This window comes from Aphelocoma coerulescens, chromosome 7 (genome assembly GCF_041296385.1).
Source record: "Aphelocoma coerulescens isolate FSJ_1873_10779 chromosome 7, UR_Acoe_1.0, whole genome shotgun sequence".
NCBI classification, from domain to species: Eukaryota; Metazoa; Chordata; class Aves; order Passeriformes; family Corvidae; genus Aphelocoma; species Aphelocoma coerulescens.
In genome coordinates this window covers 24,174,810-24,193,021 of record NC_091021.1, presented here as the reverse complement: position 1 = coordinate 24,193,021, position 18,212 = coordinate 24,174,810, and the positions used below count along the sequence as shown (strand labels likewise).

General features: G+C 61.9%; 2 protein-coding genes across 2 annotated transcripts; both read left to right on the top strand.

Annotated features, from left to right (window-relative positions):
• Positions 1–2,800: 2,800 nt before the first annotated feature.
• On the top strand, positions 2,801–7,796 carry CTDSP1 (CTD small phosphatase 1). Its single transcript, XM_069020926.1, has 7 exons — positions 2,801–2,906; positions 4,173–4,315; positions 4,477–4,578; positions 4,814–4,870; positions 5,353–5,445; positions 5,734–5,919; positions 6,008–7,796. Exons 1-7 carry the CDS (start codon positions 2,840–2,842, stop codon positions 6,134–6,136), a joined length of 777 nt encoding a protein of 258 aa, XP_068877027.1. The 5' UTR covers positions 2,801–2,839; the 3' UTR covers positions 6,137–7,796.
• Positions 7,797–10,956: 3,160 nt separating this feature from the next.
• On the top strand, positions 10,957–16,603 carry VIL1 (villin 1). Its single transcript, XM_069021569.1, has 19 exons — positions 10,957–11,046; positions 11,249–11,323; positions 11,452–11,648; positions 11,916–12,024; positions 12,287–12,397; positions 12,495–12,697; positions 13,202–13,280; positions 13,467–13,565; positions 13,662–13,815; positions 13,925–14,025; positions 14,160–14,297; positions 14,454–14,612; positions 14,692–14,871; positions 14,987–15,132; positions 15,228–15,372; positions 15,651–15,839; positions 15,997–16,065; positions 16,245–16,382; positions 16,469–16,603. Exons 1-19 carry the CDS (start codon positions 10,972–10,974, stop codon positions 16,580–16,582), a joined length of 2,481 nt encoding a protein of 826 aa, XP_068877670.1. The 5' UTR covers positions 10,957–10,971; the 3' UTR covers positions 16,583–16,603.
• Positions 16,604–18,212: the final 1,609 nt, after the last annotated feature.

Below are 18,212 nucleotides of genomic sequence, written 5' to 3'. Positions count from 1 at the left end.
TGGGGGCCGGACACCCCCCCCCAGCCCGCGCCCCCCACTCAGGGAAAGGACCCCCCCCGCTCCCGGGGGCCGCGCTTGTTTATGTGAAGAATGTCCCCTTCCTTAAAAGGGCGATGGCGGACAGGATGGGGCGGTGCCTCCCCCCCGCCTCCGCGTTGGCCCGGCCTCTGGCTGCTTGAAGGAGGGGCCAGAGCTGTGGGGCCCACCGAAAGGCGGGGGCTCCCCCCTCCTGAAGGGGCGCAGCCGACCCGAGCTACCGGAGGAGGAGCAGGAGACTCCCCTAGCTCAGGGTGCACCTGCCTGGGGTACAAGCCTCGGGGGGGGGGGGTAGAAGGTGCACAAGGGGTACGGGGTCATCGGGATGGCCCTCAGCGGGTGAAAGGCTGGGGGGCCTGGGGTCTGTGGGGTTGTACCGGTGGGATTTGCTTTTCTCCAGCTGGGACCTGCCACCCAGAGGACCCCCAGCCCAGGGACACCTGCCTCCACCGCAACTCTTAGCAGTAAGCATCCCACCCCAGGACCTCTCTCTGCTCCCTTGGCCAGGGGGCAGCTCTTGGCAGAGCTCCCAGGACCATGGCTAGGTTGGGGAACAGGGAAAAGCATCTGGGACCCCAGGCTAGGAGCAGTGGGGTGGGACAAAGGGGTCCCTGAGTGCCCGGTTGATGGGAGCCTGATGGTTTTTTGCCTTGTGCCCATACCCCACAGCCCAAACAATCCTGCTGGGCTCTGCCTACTCCTGGCCTGGGCTTGCCCCACAGCCCCAGGATGGGGATGGCATCTCCCTGAGCTCTTCAGCTGCCCAATCTGCCCCCAAGCAAGCAGTGGAACTGGAACCGGTGCTCCAGCTGCCGCTGTAGGCATTAGCCAGGAGACTTTTCTAATTGCATTAATTAAAGGACCGGCAGGGCCTGGCTGGGCTCATCAGGGTTTATCGGGGAGGGAGGAGGAGAAGCATGTGGCCGAAGGCACAGGGGTCCTGCAGGGGACAGTGTGTGGCCTCTGCAGTTGTCCCCACAGTGAGCAGCAGCCCAGCCAGACACTGGGGATGAGGCAGACATCCTGTCCAGCTGCACCTGGGCTAATGGAGCACACCGATCAGCCCAATACAGAGAACGGAGGAAGCACAGCCTCTTTCTTCCTTTTCCTCCGGCCGGGCCAGGAGACAGTGCTGGCTGCCTGATGTGGGAGCCGGCTGCCGTGCTGCGGAGGGGCAGCGAAACTGAGGCACGGCCGCTGCCTGCCATCAGAACCGGCGGAGGGGGTGGCAGGATGCAGTGTCCCGGTTCCCAACAGCAGGTAGTCCCTGCCACCGCTCCCCGGGGGCACGTGGTGCCGGGATGTTCCACATGGAGCCGAGAGTGCGGGAACCGCGGGTGTAAGTCGGCTTTTGTACTGCCAGAGTCCCGCCGGCCCCGCAGCATCCCAGTTCCCTGTGGGGGCACCTCCCAGTCTCGAACCCCATTTCCCAGGGCGGTCACCTGTGGGCATGTGCCATGTGCTGGAAGGGGGGACGGTTTCCCTCCCAGCCCTGTTTCCCAGGGGCTGCTCCCACCGTACTATGTCAGCGCAGCCCCGGGGGGCAGAGCGGTAACCGGGGTCTGCCACCGCCCGCATCGCTTCCTCGCCAGTGCCCCTGGTCCCTACAGGGCCAGAAAGGGTGATCTCAGCTCCTAAGGTACCCAAACCGCAGGTGGGAGAGGTGAAAAGATTTCGAATGAGCTCAGATGGGAAATTTCCAACCTGCTGCACCCTCGAGGCAGCGCTGACAGAGCGCACAGCATCTCCTGCCACCGAGACGGTGAGGGAGGTGACCGGGACAGGCCCCCTCCAGGGCCGGACGCTGCCTGGGCAGGCTTGGGGGGCACGGCGGTGAGACTACCCCGGCAGAGCCCCCAGGGCTTGCGGGGGGAGGGGGCTGGGGCTGAAGGATGCTGCACTTGAGGGACTTGGGGGGAGGCAGGTTTCCTCTGAAGGAGTTGTGCCATCCACAAGCTCCCGTCAAGAATCGCTTTACAGAAAGCACCTGGAAACAGCCCCACTTCCCCCCGCGAAGGCAGGAGGGAAGGGATTGCAAGGGGAAGTATATGTATTGATAATATAGACTTATTAATTGCCCAAATAATTGAGGGATTGCAGGAGAAAAAAGGATATAAAAAAGCGGCGGTTATTGGTGCAGCCCCCCAGTACCTGTTGTCCCACACCCCCGGCCTGTACAGGCAATGCGGGATGTGCCCTCGGGGGGCAATGGGGGCCCCCCCAGCCTCGAGCCGCTAGTCCAGGGTCTCTGCTCCAGGGGACACTCAGCATGGGGGTTCATGTGCCGGGGGTAGCTGCAGAGGGATCCCCGGGCTGCCAGCTGAATGGGGGGGTGACAGCAGGACTGATCCTCCTCTCCATTCTCTGAGTCGGGGCGGGGGAGTGAGGGAGAGCCCGGCGGCGTGTCGGGGACCCCCGTACGGTCACCGTGGAGCAAGGGGGGTGTCCTTCCCAGCTAAACCACAAACCACTCCCCGTCTCAGTCCCGGTCGCGGCTCGGCGGGGACCCCCACTCCTCCCCAGCGGCGCGGGTGCCGGGAGGAGGGAGGAGGAGGAGGAGGGAGAAGGAGGAGGGCCCCCCCCGCCGTCGTTGCCCTTTTAAGGGGTTCCTTGAAACCGCGCCCGGGATCCATGTTTGCAGCCCCAGCCCGGGCGGAGGAAACTCCATGTTGTAACAAAGTTTCCTCCGCGGCGCCGCTCCCGCGCCCGCCGCCCCGCGCCGCCGCCGGCCCCCGCCCCGCCTCCCCCCCCGGGGGCCGCGCCGGGGGGGGCCGCCCCCTCCCACCCCCCCTCCCCGGCGCCCATGGAGCACCAGTCCATCATCGCCCAGGTTAGCAGGGAGGAGGGGAGCGCCCCGCTGCAGGAAAAAGGTAACGCTGGGGGGGAATATTCCCCCCCCCTCACCCCCTTCCTGTGCGGGAGAGGGAAGAGGGGGAGGTCCCCGGGGGGCTGGGGGCCTGCGGGGGCTGCTCCCGGAGGGTGTGATGAGCTGCGCGCCGCCTCAGCCCGCCCCCCTGCATCCCGCTGCCCAGGGCTGGGGAGATGCGCTGGGGCTGCAGCTCGGAGCGAGCGGGGCTGTCTGCACCCGCCCGGGCGCGGGGGGCCGTGGTCCGGCCCCCTCGGACCCTGTTGGTGCCCTGGAAGGCTCGGGGCGTCGCTCGGATTATCTGCGCTGTCTCCTCCGGAGCCGGGCGAGAGGTGCGCGCAGCGCTGGCGGGGAAACTGAGGCAGAAAGGGGGCCGAGCGCCGAGCACCCTGCTGCATCCCGGCGTCCCGTTCCCCGCGTCCCCTCCACCCCGCGACGGGGGTTTGGCGGGGGCCGCTGCTCGTCCCCCCGGCCTGGGAACCTGCCAGGGCGGGGAGGAGCAAACGTGGGAACGGGCCCCGTCCCCAGTGGGGAGCTCCTGCCCCACGGGCTCCCCACTACGGGGCTCGGGGCCCTGGCCCGCCTGAAGGGAGGGCACAGCCAGGGCGGGGTGCAGCCCCGGCCCGGGCTGCGGCAGGACCGGACTCCGGGGCCGGTGGGGCTGCAGCCGTCGCGCTGCCCCTGGGGCACGGGGTGGGCAGGGGCAGCCCCCGCTGCCTCAGTTTCCCCTCGCTCCGCCAATGGCGACTGCGGGAACGGCGCCCAGGGGCGGGCGCTCCGCCCTGATTGGCCTCTCGCCTCCGGTGCACTCGAGTCGGCCAATGAGACGAGGGAGTTGTCTGGAGGCGGGGAAAAGAAGGCGCGAAAGCCCCGCCTCCCTCGGAGAGGCCCCGCCCCCAGGACCACCCCCGAGTGGGTCTGTGCCCCTCGGGGCGGGACAGCGGGGACCGGCCCCGGACCCACGGCTGCCCCGGGGCTCAGCCCTGCGCCCTTGTTGTAGGGTCTCCAGCCACGCATGGGGAGCCCGCGAGGGTCACTGGTGGGGTGGGATGTGCTGGGTGAGGGGCTGTAGGTGGTCACCAAGCACTCGTGTCAGCGACACTGCTCTGGCACCGTTGCTTGGTGGGGCAGGAAGGGTGGCCTGGGGTGTCGGGGTCTGATAAGGGTGCAGGGGCTCTGGGGCAACACCCAGACCTGGGTCACCTGCCCCCCAGTGCTGTGCTGGGGGCACCCCCGGGGTGCCCCTCACCTCCCTTCTGTCCTCCTGCAGCTACCCAGGCCCCCGCCAAGAAGCCTCGAAGCCGCAGCATCCTCCAGTCCCTTTTCTGCTGCCTGTGCCGTGATGAAGGGGAGCCCTGCACTGGCACCACTGGCGCCCCACTGCTGGTGGAGGAGAACGGAGCGCTGCCCAAGGTAACCCCACACCCCCAGCCTGGCACTGGAAGGGATGGGCTACCATGCTCTGCGCATCCCCCGTGTGGCCAGCATGGGGGGTGAATGGTCACTTCTCCCAGTGTCCCCCTTTGAGTGGCCGCCTTGTTGCTACCCTGCTGACTCGTGTCCCCCTGCTGCAGGCTGCTGTCAAGCACCTCCTGCCCGAGATCAAGCCACAGGACGCCAGCAAGCTCTGCGTGGTCATCGACCTGGATGAGACCCTGGTGCACAGCTCCTTCAAGGTGGGGGACACCCTGGCCCACCCCACACCTCTTGCCACATGCTCCCCCACCTGCTCTGCCACCCTTTCCCACAAAGTGATGCCCAGCACCCAGCACAGCCTGGCTGGGTCAGATGGGATGTTCCTGTGAGGGGGCTGCGTGGCTGGCAGGGGTGCATAGTGGGCAGACAGCGGCCAGTGTTTGGGCAGGGGGTGCCTGGCGTGCCCAGTGCTGATCCTGGTGTGCCCTTCCCCAGCCAGTGAACAACGCCGACTTCATCATTCCTGTGGAAATCGATGGCATCATGCACCAGGTAACAGCGGGATGGGTGCCTGGTGGGAGGGGGGGCATCATTCCACCTCCCTGAGGACTGGGAGGTGTCCCTGTGCTCTGCACCAAGGGGTAATGGGAGGTGTCGGGGTGCCAGGGTTGGCACGTTGTGGGGCAGAGGTGGGTGCCCCTCCTCCTGCTGGGCAGGGAGGTGAGGGGTGTCCTGGCATGGTTTCCTCCTGCAGTGGCCAGCCCCGGTTTCAAGTAATCCAGGATAGGCTGTGGTCTGGGCAGTCAGCCTGTTCTCGGTTACTTGGCTCTGGAGCCGGCCAGACGCTTCGTCCCGGGCATTCCTGTGGGGCCATGGCACCCCCCAGCCCACACAGGCAGCCCCCACGAGGTGCAGCCAGGGAGCTACTCGCTGGCTGGGTGTGGGGACACAGGTGTCCCCTGGGGAGGGCATGTGGGTGCTAGGTGAGCCATAGCCCGTGCCAGCAGCGCGCTGCCCTCTGTCTGTGCCCGCAGGTGTACGTGCTCAAGCGGCCACACGTGGACGAGTTCCTGCAGCGCATGGGCGAGCTCTTCGAGTGTGTGCTCTTCACTGCCAGCCTGGCCAAGGTGGGTGCCCCTGACCCGCCCTGCCATCGCCCACCCCTTCCCAGACACCCTCTGAGTGGCACAGCTCCCTTGCCTGCCCACCTGCAGGCATCACTGGCCTCTTGTTCCCTGTGTACCCACAGCCAGTGCCAGCACTGGGTGGCCTCCCTACCTGCTCCTCCAAGGCACTGGCCAGGGAAACTGAGGCACAATGAGACCTGGCAGCAGTGGAGAGCTGGGTGCCGTTGTCACTGTGGCATGGGCAGGGGGGTGTGGCGTGTCACGGTGACCCCCCTCCTCTGCCTGCAGTATGCAGACCCCGTGGCTGACCTGCTGGATAAATGGGGGGCTTTCCGGGCACGACTTTTCCGGGAATCCTGCGTTTTCCATCGTGGCAACTACGTGAAGGACCTGAGCCGCCTGGGCCGCGACCTGCGCCGAATCATCATCGTGGACAACTCGCCCGCATCCTACATCTTCCACCCTGATAACGCCGTACGTACCCGCAGGGCAAGGCTGGGTGGGGTGTGGAGGTGATGTGGCGGGGACCCTCTCTCAGTGCTGTCCCCTGTGCCACCCGCAGGTGCCGGTGGCCTCCTGGTTCGATAACATGGCGGACACGGAACTGCTGGACCTGCTGCCCTTCTTTGAGCGGCTCAGCAAGGTGGAGGACGTGTACGCAGTGCTCAAGAAGCAGCGGACTAACAGCTAATGGCCCCCCCACCCTCCGGGTGCTGCGAAGGGGCACCACCGGGGGAGCCAGGTGCCTTATTCTGGGGGAGGGAGGGTCCCGGTGTGCCCCGCACCATCCTCCCCAGCCCCGGTGGGCGCGGGTGCCCTCCGTGCCTGCTGGTGGTGGGAGATGTGGGTGCCCCCGCCGGGAAGCTGGGTGCCCCCCTTCTCTGAGAAGGGGGGCCATGGGTGACCCACTGCCTTTGCTGTGCTGAGGACCTATTGGGGGGGGTCCCGTCCTCCCCCACTGTCCAGCCCCTGCCCCCTTCCCCCCCAGCCTGTGTCCCCCCTCCCCAAAACGGTTCTCAGGTCCTTTTCCCCTCTGTCCTCCAACTGGGGAGGCGGGATGGGGTCAGCAGCTGCTGCTTTCCACTGCCTATGGGAGGACTAGATCCCTCCATCCAGACTCTGCCTGCTGGGAGGCTGGCGGCCCTTGGCCCCTATCTGCCGGGCTACGGGACAGGATAACACCTTGTCACCCTCCAAAAAAGCAGGAAGTCTTACTGGCCTTGGTGCATAGGGCTGCCACCATGCCCTTAACTCTGCCCTGGGTGCAGCTATCACCTCACGGGGGGCATGTCCTTGCCTCTCTTCTTGCATACTGCCCCCACCTAGGGGTTGTGTTTTGCAGGGGCAGCCCAGCCTCAGGGCTGAGCCCCTGGGCACAAATGCCCTCCATGTGCCTTGGGACACCATGTCTCTGTGCCCTCTTCACCCTGCAAGGGTTGTGCGTGGAGGAGGCTCTTTACTCGCCCCCTCCAACCTCATTTTCTTCTCATTTTGGGGGGGGGTAGGTGGCCTCTCCCCCTCTCCAGTTACACTGTGTCACTGGGAGCCACTCTAGTCACCAATAAGGGGGTCCCTTCCCGTGGCGGGGGCACCCCCCCCATATCCATCTGCAGCTTCACCAAAGGCTGCCACTTCTGGGAGAGAGGGACCCCCATACCAGCCTTAATGTGCCCCTCCCAGCCTTACCCCAGCCCCAGTCCCCCAGCTGGGATGGGGTGGGGGACACTACAGCCCCCCTGTAGCCTGGGGTTACCCTGACCCCCGTGGGGTCGGACTCGTGCCAGGGTGTCCCCCAGCTTTGAGGGTCTGGGGGCTCTCAGGGAGGGTTTTTCTGCAGGGGGGAGGGGCTGAGCTCAGCCAGGCCTTTTTTAATGTCACAATATGGACAATGCCTCATATCTTTTTAGAGGGAAAAGCAACGGTTTCCCAAAAAAATCATGGGTGCCTTTTTACCGCTGTGCCAGCGAAGGGAGGGGGGCATTATTTGAGGGGGGTGGGTTTGAGGAGTTTTAGCTTTCCGGTGCTGTTCAGCCGGCTCCTGCCGGCACTGCCCTGTTCCCAATGCTGGGGGTAAGCAGGGATCCCCCCAGCTCTGCCCACACCCCCTGCCCTGTGGTCGGGGGTGGGATGGGGGGTGGTGCAGCACAGCCCCCTGGATCCTTGCCAGCCCCAGCCTTGTCCTGCCCCGCCAGGAGGGTTGAACTCAGCACTTTATATTAGACAAGTCAAAGGGCGCCAGCGCAGCCGCTGCCCAGTGAGTGCCTGTGGGTGCTGCGGCACCCAAGGAGTACGGCCCCCACCCTGGGCACCCTTGGGAGGTCTGGGGGATGCAGAGGTGGCGGCGGGGGGCTGGGGAGGGCTGGGGTACCAGATCCAAGTGCCTTCATGTGATTAAAGCTGCCAAACCATCTTGGAAAGAGTAGTCCTGAGTGTGTGCATGCGTGGGCGCGGGTACGTATCGTGCGTGTCGCTAGTGGCTGTGCACAGTGCGGGGGACACAGAGCCCCTGGGATCACCTGAGTCCCCTGGGAGTGGGGGATGCTGCAGGTCAGTGCCGGGGGAGCACCCTTGGGTTGCAGGGTTGAGGTGTCACCCCTTGCCTGGTGCCAAGGGGACACCCTCGCGCTCGAGGACAGCCCCCCCGGGCTTCCTAACTCCTTCCCCCTCGTCCTGGGAAGAGGTCCCTGGTGCCACGGGGATGGGTATCCTGCCTCTTAACAAGGAGGGGGTAAATTTATTGCGTAGGCTGTGCCTCCTCCCAGCTTTGAGACTTCAGATGAGTTTGCTCCAAAGAAGGTATCAAGCCTTCCCCATGTAGATTGGGGGGCACTTGTGCCCCCCCCCCCCCCACCATGCCCGGCAGTCTGCTGCCAACATGCAGGCACTGGGTTCCTGGGGGGGATGTCTCTTAGCTGCCCCCCTCCCCCGTGCCCTCGTTGGCCCTGTGCCTCCCCTCATTAACGAAGTCTCTGTCCTCCCTGATGGCTGCACTAATTACTGAGTTCATTAGTGGCCCGGCTGGGGGGCCCGGGGAGGGGGTGAACCCGCTGGGGCGGGCGTGGGGTCCCCCACCACTGTGCCGCACTGACGGATTCAGCCGCTGAGCAGAGGGCGACAGCGGCCACCCGGGTGTTCCACCCCACCCAAAACTCTCTGGAGGTTTTGCACACAGGTAAGGGTCCCACGGGGACACTCGTGTGGGGTGCAGGAGGTAGGAGCTGGGTGGCATGTCTAGGAGGGTTTGGGGGCCAAGGCAGTGGAGGGCAGAGCCCATCCCTGTGGCATCAGGACACCCCCTTGTTTGTGGCTGACACGCCCCCCGTTCTGGTTCAGCCCGTTGTCATCACTTCGGGGATCCTTGCAGGAGGGATCAGGCAGGATTTGGGGCTCGCTGCAGCCCAGGCCGGGGTTACGGGATGCCCGCAGTGCTTCTGACCAGGACTGCTGGCTCAGCAGGGCAGCCAAGATAAAGCTGCAGCAATCCCGCGGGGCTGGGGAAGAGATAAGAGTGGGACAGGAAGGCCGGGGACCTGCCTGCTGCTGACACCTGCACCTCCCACCTTTATGAGCGCCGTGGTCGTTCCCCAAAAGCACCTTCGGGCCTGGGAGCCACTTCAGTCCCTTCTCCTCTCTGTAAACATCGAGGGCATCACCAGATAGCAACCCTTGGGACTGGGGGCATAGGACAGGGCATAGGGCTTAGCTGTGACACCACTTTATGTCCCATCCTGTCCCCCCAAGCCCCAGCCCCATGTCCCATCCCTGTACCCCCTTTCCATCCCCAAGAGAACCTTGATGCTGCAGAGACCCCCAAGGCAGGAAGGCAAAGCCAGGAGTGACCAGGGATCTGGCTTCCAGCTGTGGTGTGAAACAGCCTGGGCACAGTCCCACAGACAGGGTGGTGATGTGCCAGTCAGGGGGTGCCCCAGGAAGATGGTGCTGCATTGCTGTCACTTTATGGAACTTTTTCAGGGGAGGAGGCACCAAAAAACCACAATTTCTGTGGTCTTAGTGCTCCATTTTTGGGAGGGTTTGGGGATTTTAGGGTCTGGGGAGTGAAGAACAGTGGCAAAGCCCATCCTCATGGCCTTAGGACACCTCTGATGCGCCAGTGTCCTGATCCAGCCCATTGCTATCAGTTTATGGAACTTCTTGGTGGGGTGCAAAAGAAAAGAATCCAGCATGGGCTCAATGCCAAGGGCCAAGAGGGGAACAGGCCGGGGGGGGGGGGGGCGGGGGCAGGGGAACCACCCCGGGCACAGCCAGTCTGTGGGCAGGGTGCAATAACACCTAGGGGGGAAACACCCCATGAGTAACGGAGCTCTTAGGTGCCACAAAGTCTTGGAGGGCTGTGGGGACCTTGACTCTGGGCTGTCCCTGCCCTTATATAGTGAGCATAGGCTGGGACATGAGGGAACAAAGGTCTCCTGGGTGCTGGCACCTGAGCACTCCACCTAGGTACACTCACCTGTGCGCCGAGCTCTGCAGGGAAGGTGAGGGGGCAGAGGGTGGGCATGGGGTGTAGGGTGAAGGCGCAGAGGGTGGGCATGGGGTGAACAGCACATCCTACAGCCACCATCACTCCTGACATCAGGGTAGCCTGGGGATGGGGCTTGGAGACCCACCTGAGCCCCACCTTGGGGCTGTGCTGCAGGGGGTGCTACCCCCTGGGTCTGAGGGATGGGATGTGGGTGCTTTTGGAGCAGCACAGTGGGGCCAGGTGGGGTTTTGTAGGGCTGGGGAAGCAGAGACCTCCCCTCTGGGCAATGCCAACACTCCCTGCCAGCCTCCAGCTGGGGCACATTGGGTGGCTTTGCCTGACGCCAGCTCCCTGGCCCCTCTGTCTGCTTGCGGGGAGCACTGTCAGCCTGGCAGAGATGGCTGTGGACAACCTTGGCAGCACTGGCACTCTCAGCACCCCTGTGGGGCCAGGATGTGCCCTCCATGGGGGGCATGGGTCTGCTGAGGGGTTCGGAAGCAGGGGGTCTGAAGCAGGCAGTGTGTGTGTATCTGTGTGTGTGTTGTGTGTGTAAGCAGTGCCCTGTCATGCTGTTCCACTTCATGCCAAGCCGTGCCAGGACAAGGCTGAGCAGGGCCAGTTCCTGCCAGTCCTGGGGAGGAACAGGCCACTGCGCAGCAGTGTCACCCAGCTGTGGCTGCTGCGCTGTGGGTGCCCTGTACAAGCCCTGTTCCATGATTGGAGACAGGGCAGGGCACTGGCACTTACGGAACCGCGCACCTGCGCACCCTGGACCCTGGTACAGATCCATTAACTGCAGTGCCAGCCAAGCTGAGGGGATGGCAGCCACACCTGTGTGCCCACAGACCTGACACCACGGTGCTGGGGGTCCCCTCGCCCCATGCAGCTCTGTACAGAGGGGGTTTACAGCTGGCCTCTCTGCAGAGCAAGCAGGGAAGCAGATGGCACAGCAGGTTGGCTGTGTCCCAGCTCTTAATGACACTGCCAGCCATTAACGAGGGTGTTGCCGATGCTGGCAGGTCCCCTTGCCTGTGGTACCTGTCACCATGGTGGAGCTCAGCGCCAAAGTCACCAGGACATTGAACAAGACCACGCCGGGCATCCAGATATGGCGAATCGAGGTGGGGATGGGGGCACATCACTGGGCTGCTTGGGGGGGTCTCTGTGAGGGAAGATCCTCCCTTTGTGTCCTCAGTACCTGGGTTTGGGGGTCTCAGTGCAGTACCCAGGGTTAAACCCAGCAGTGCTGGTGCTAAGGGCAGTGGGGTTGGGGCTGGGGTGGGGGATTCCCCGCCAGGGCTGATGTCTCCCTTCCTTCTGCAGAACATGGAGATGGTGCCAGTGCCCACTAAAAGCTATGGCAACTTCCACGAGGGGGATTGCTACGTCCTGCTGTCGGTAGGGCAGTCAAGGGTCACACAGGGAACTGGGAATGGGCTCTGCCCTGAGGGGGCAGGGAGGGGTGTCTTTGCCCAGCGTGGCCTGGGGACACAGGGGCTCTTCTAGCGGGGACCGGTGTCCTGCAGACGCGCAAGTCTGGGAGCAACTTCAGCTACGACATCCACTACTGGCTGGGCAAAGAGTCAAGCCAGGATGAGCAGGGGGCGGCTGCCATCTACACCACCCAGATGGATGATCACCTGGGCTCAGTGGCCGTGCAGCACCGCGAGGTCCAGGGACACGAGAGTGAGACCTTCCGCACCTACTTCAAGCACGGACTCATGTATGTCGGTCGCCCCTGGGGACCAGCTCCCATGGTGGGTGACAGTGGGGAGGGGTCCTGTGGAGACATCCCCAGTGGGGATGGGACAGCTCTGTGTCAGTGAGGTGGGGGAGGAAGGAGGAGGATCTGGAGCTGGGCTCCATCTATCCATTACCACGTGTGTGGATGGGGGTCCCTGAACACCTCCCTGTGCACAGAGGTGGGACGGAGATTCCAGTGGTGTGAGGAGGGGGACCCAGGGGTGACACCTTGTCTGTCCCCTCCCAGCTATAAGAAGGGTGGGGTGGCCTCAGGCATGAAGCATGTGGAGACAAACACCTACAACGTCCAGCGACTACTGCATGTGAAGGGCAAGAAGAACGTGGTGGCAGGAGAGGTGAGTCATGAGATGTGTGGAGTCTGGATCAGGATGAGGCCAGAGCTCCCCCAGACACAGCTGCCTTCAAGCAGGGCACAGTGGGTGTGGGATAATGCTGCCTTGCCTTAGGAGCAACCGCTCCCCAAGAAGTCCCTCTCAGGGTAGGGAGGAGGAATATAGGCTGGAGGCCTGTATTCCTGAGTGAGTGGGGCTGCAGAGCCATGGGGACTCAGTGTTCTGCTGCTTGGCACCCACCCTTCCCAATCCCATCTTGCTGCAGGTGGAGATGAGCTGGAAAAGCTTCAACAGAGGGGATGTGTTCCTGCTGGACCTGGGCCAGCTCATCGTCCAGTGGAATGGCCCTGAGAGCAACCGCAACGAGAGGCTGAGGGTACGGCCAGGGGGTCCCAAGGTCCCCTCCTGGAGGAAGGGGGGTCACCAGCCACTCCCTTCCTGATCTGGGCTTATCCCTTCTCCCCTGGCTGCAGGCAATGACCCTGGCCAAGGATATCCGGGACCGGGAACGTGGGGGCCGTGCCAAGGTGGGCGTAGTGGATGGTGAGGATGAGGATGCTTCACCAGGACTCATGAAGATCCTTAAGCATGTGCTGGGTGAGAAGAGGGACATCCAGCCAGCCATCCCTGATGACAAAGTGGACCAGATTCTCAAGTCCTCCCTCAAGCTCTACCAGTGAGTTCTTGGGGTGGGTTACCCATGGGGGCATTTTCCATGGTGCCAGAGGGAGCCAGCAGCCATCTCTGCTGTGTCACACAGCTCCCAGCCCCATCGACAGACACCAAGAAAGGGTCAAGACCACAGTGGAGGTGGGGATAGGTCCTTTGGGTGCCATTGGAGCAAGAGGGATCCCTGGTGCCAAGAGGATTGGTGCCTAATAGAAATGCTCACCCTTAGATCACCCTTAGATGCTGTGGCAATGCCCCTCAGTGGCCCCATAACATCTGACACCCATCTGTCCCTCCCTGTGGCCGTGAGTGAGCTGCCTGGCAGGGCAATCTACAAATCAGGTTGCCACCACGGCACAGCAAGAGAGTCCCTGGGCACCACCTCTGCCATGATCTGGCTGGGGAGGGGATGGGGAGGGAACACCCCCACTAAGCCCTACCACCCTGTAATGGGGATGGGGTTTTCCAACCCATTTTCTAACCCTTTTTTCCTCTCTTTTTCTCCTGTCAGCATCTCCAATGCCAGCGGGAATTTGGTCATACAGGAGGTGGCAATTCAACCCCTATCTCAAGACATGCTCCTGCACGAGGTCTGTCACCCATGGCTTGCTTGAGGGTGCCCAATTTCCTTGGCAGCTTTAATCCTTCAAAAGCCAAATCCTTCAAAAGCCAAAGGATTAAAGCTGCCAATTTCCTTGGCAGCTTTAATCCTTCAAAAGCCAAATTTGGTGGACTTTGCCTAAAGTCCTAATTTCTATTGTTGCCCCTTCTCCAAGGATTGCTACATCCTTGATCAAGGAGGTACCAGGATCTTCGTCTGGAAGGGCAAGAATGCCAACAAGGAGGAGAAGCAGCAGGCGATGAGCAGGGCGCTGGTGGGTGCTGGGTTAGGGGCTTGTTGTGGGACGGCCTGACTGCTCCCTGGGGTGCCAGGCACTCCATGCCCACACTCTGTGTTTGGGTCTCACCAGGGCTTCATCAAAGCCAAGAACTACCCAGACAGCACCAGTGTGGAAACAGAGAATGACGGGTCTGAGTCAGCTGTCTTCAGGCAGCTCTTCCAAAAATGGACTCTCCCCAACCAGAGCAGTGGGTTGGGCAAGACCCACACTGTGGGCAAAGTGGGTGAGTGTTTCCTTCCAATGTGGCAGGACTTCTTGGATTGGGATGGGTGGGCTGTGGGGAGCCCCTATGGCCAGAGGGATTTGGCTCACCCCTCTGCCCTTCCCCATAGCCAAGGTGGAGCAGGTGAAGTTTGATGCCACGACACTGCACGCCAAGCCCCAGGTGGCTGCCCAGCAGAAGATGGTGGATGATGGATCTGGAGAAGTGGAGGTAGGGTGGCCATGGAAGAATGTGGGACCCTCCCAGGCACCCGCTTTGCTGTACCAGGGGATGGTGTGGGGTCCAGGGTATGCAGGGCAGGAGGATGCACCAACCCTGACAGCAGTATATCCCTGTCCCACCAGGTCTGGCGCGTGGAGAACAATGAGCTGGTGCCCGTAGAGAAGAAGTGGCTGGGCCATTTCTATGGTGGGGACTGCTACCTGCTGCTCTACACCTATTTTGTGGGGCCCAAGGTGAACCGCATCATCTACCTCTGGCAGGTGAGACCTCCAGGTCACTGTCCCATGGGTGGAGGACAGGCGTGTACCTCCCTGGAGTGGGGGTGCTCTGTCCCTTCGGAGCAGCACGAGAGTTGCCTTTTCCCAAGAGGGAAAGGGGGGCTGTGATGGGTGCTGAGCCCCCTCTGCCCTGCCCAGGGCCGCCAAGCCAGCACGGATGAGCTGGCCGCCTCTGCCTACCATGCCGTCGCCCTGGACCAGAAGTACAACAACGAGCCCGTGCAGATCCGCGTCACCATGGGCAAGGAGCCAGCCCATCTGATGGCCATCTTCAAGGGCAAGATGGTGGTGTATGCGGTGAGCACAGGGCTGCTGGGGCACGCGCAGGCCAGTGAGATTGTGGCACTGGTGGTGACCTCCTGTGCCTGTCCCCCAGGGTGGCACATCACGGGCGGGCAGCACGGAGCCCACACCCTCCACCCGCCTCTTCCAAGTGCACGGCACCAACGAGTACAACACCAAGGCCTTCGAGGTGCCCGTCCGCGCCTCCTCCCTCAACTCCAATGACGTCTTTGTGCTCAAAACCCCCAGCTCCTGCTACCTCTGGTATGGGAAGGTGGGTACTGCCGGGCACTGACATGGGTGCTGCCACCCCCAAAAGAAGTGTCCCCACCTCCTCTTCCTCCTCTTTGGCCTGGGCCAATGACAGAGCAGCTGTGCTTGCTTGGCAGGGCTGCAGTGGGGATGAACGTGAGATGGCCAAGGCTGTGGCCGACATAATCTCCAAGATGGAGAAGCCAGTGGTTGCAGAAGGACAGGAACCACCTGAGTTCTGGCTGGCCCTGGGGGGCAAGTCCCAATATGCCAGCAGCAAGAGGTACCAGTCTTGTCCCTACCCACATCAGGGGTAAGATGGGCCACCAGTTCCCAGCCAAGGGTGAGCCTCATTCCCATCACATTGACCCCTCTCAGGCTGCAGGATGAGAACCCCTCTGTGTCCCCCCGACTCTTTGAGTGCTCCAACAAGACAGGCACCTTCTTGGCCACGGAGATCATAGACTTCACCCAGGATGACCTGGAGGAGAATGATGTTTACCTACTAGACACCTGGGACCAGGTGAGCTGGGGGATCGTGGAGTGGGGGACAGACCTTTGATCCCACAAGCTGATGTTCCCGGGGTTGGAGGACCTGCATCAGCCACAGTTGGTGGGTTGGGAGGCTGGAAACCTGCCTATACGTGGCCCCATGATGTTTTTTTCCAGCATTCTTGCTCCAGGGAATGCTGAGGATGGACTCCCAGTGTTCTTCCCCAGGGACAGGGCCCATGTGCCTCCAACCATGGCCCTAGAGGGCTCCATCTCACTCCAGTGGTGGACATGGTAACCTTATTGCAGGTTTTCCTCTGGCTTGGGAAAGGCGCCAATGAGTCAGAGAAGGAGGCGGCAGCAGTGATGGCACAGGAATACCTGCGGAGCCACCCCAGTGGGCGTGACCTTGACACCCCCATCATTGTGGTGAAGCAGGGTTATGAGCCCCCCACCTTCACCGGCTGGTTCCTGGCCTGGGACCCTCTCAACTGGGACGTGAGTCATGGGGGGGGGGGGGTTTGAAAGACCAGGGAGTCCCTTTCAGATGGGACCAAATGTGGGTCTGGCCCCATAAGCACCTCCAGGGTGTGGGCAGCAGCTTGCCTGACCCCTGCCCCTGCCGAGGGGCTGAGCACTTTTATCTCCTTCCCAGGACAAGAAATCCTATGAGACGCTGCGAGCTGAGCTGGGTGATGACAGCAGCTTTGGGGAGCTCACCTCAGTAAGTGGCACAAGGAGAAGGGCAGCTGGGCTGGGTGGGGGCACAGAAAGCCCCCCCATCCCCTTGGTAGGGTGCCAGGAGCTGCAAGGACAGATTCTGTGGTGAACAGGCACCTGGAGCCAGCCTGGTGCCTCCATGCCTGGGCCAGGCCCTGACATGACTCTGCACCCCCCATTCAGGTGCTCACATCCAGGCAAGAGGTCTTCACTGCCTCCACCACCCTCGTCCCCACCAAACTGGAGACCTTCCCCTTGGATGTGCTGGTGAACACCTCAGCCGAGGACCTGCCCCGGGGTGTGGATCCCAGCAGGAAGGAGGTAAGCTGAGGCCAGGGGGCTTCTGGAAGGGGAGACAGGGAAAGCCCCCCCAGTTCTTCAGCTCAGCTTCCTTTCTCTGGCCCCAGGACCACCTCTCTGATGGGGACTTCCAGGCTGTCTTTGGCATGAGCCGCTCTGCCTTCAGCAACCTGCCCTTGTGGAAACAACAGAAGCTCAAGAAGGACAAAGGACTCTTCTAGGGCAGGAGCCTGGGCCCAGGGACAATCACAGCTTTTTAGTAAATAAAATTAATTTTAAGAACAGGCCTGTGGTCTCTCCCCTCCAACCCCAGGGCCCAGCCCCAAATGTGGGGGTTATTTGGTAAAGAGCTGGCACAGAGGAAGACACAGATCTTGACTGGGCACCAGCAGCACAGGGAAGGACCCTCAACTCCTTTCCCCTGAGGCCTTCCTTTGTCCTTGCTGTACTCAGAGGTGAGGCACAGGCTGGGCATGCTCAGGGAGCCAGGACTCTCCCATCCCATCCCGGCACCGGCAGGTCCAGGCTAAAGGTCCAGTATACAGCTGGAGCCACTCCCTCCCTTATCGCCTGAACTGCAGTAAATACGTGTGGTACCAAAGGTAAATGAGGGGACAGTGTGCCTGTGGGGACACACACCAGGGAGCACTTGTCCTTGACCCGGGAGGGGAGGAGGGCATCTCCCTTCTACTTGGGCTCTACAGGGATGCTGAGAGTAACTGGGGTGTCCCCCATGGGGACACATCTCTGTCAGGGGAGCCAGGATGGACATGTGCTGAGGGGCACTGAACACACACAGGATGTTCCCAGGCAACTGAGCAAAGTCCCAATGCAAAAGGGGAGGTGGAGGTGTAGTGCCCATCGAGAGCCAGCAGAAATAAGATTCCAAATCAATAGAGGGTTAATAAAGAGGTTTTAATTTCACAAAAATCTATCTACACATCATTTAAAAACGGGCAGGGGGAACCCAAGAGCAAAAATTATAAAGAATAGAGAGGAACAGGTCTGCTAAAACACAGAGAAAAGCACTGCTCCACATCAACAGTGTAAAGAACCAGAAAGTCAGGGTGCAGGCAGAAGTCAGCGGCAGGGAAGGCTGGAGTCTGGCAGCAAAACCACATGGCCAGCAGCTGCCAGGGGTCCTGCACCCCTTTTTCTCTCTTTGGCGGGCGATTACAGGGATAATTAGCTCCATTAAAAACAAAGCAGATGAGTTTTTCCCAGCCCCCGCCCCGGAGCACGACATTCCCCGCGTGCCTCGTGCCAGGGTGAAGTGCAGCAGGAAGCCCTGAGCTGGCGATCAGCTCTTCCTCGGCTGCAGGAAGGGCAGGAAGATGCGCGGGCAGATCTTATCTGTGCTGCACTGGGCGGGGGGGGAAGAGGAGGCCGAGGCCACAGGTGTTGCAGAGCTCCGCTCTCCTCCCGTCAGTCCCACTCTGCTGCTCTGGTTGGGAAACCAGTCCTTGCTTTGCAAAGGCTCTTTGTGCAGCCCCGCTGGCCAGGGCTCCCCAGGGACCCGCACACAAGCTCCAGTTCATTGACACAAAAGCTCTGCCCCTCTCAGATTAGGGGTGTAAATCAAGAGCAAATTATCGCAGTCAGACAATGAAGGGATGAGAGGAACAGAGGGATGGGAGTTCCTTGAGTTTCTGTGCTGAATCACACTTGTACTAAGCTAGGTTGATTCAGAAGTGGGTAAATGTTTAACTGAGGAAGAGCTAGTACATGTTCAGGGCCCACAACTAAGCTTCACCTACCTATACCCAAGGACAGGTATCCCACATGGAAGGGCCAACCTTACTGACCTTTCTGCTGCAACAGTGTGAGCAGTGGGAATGACACAACTGATGG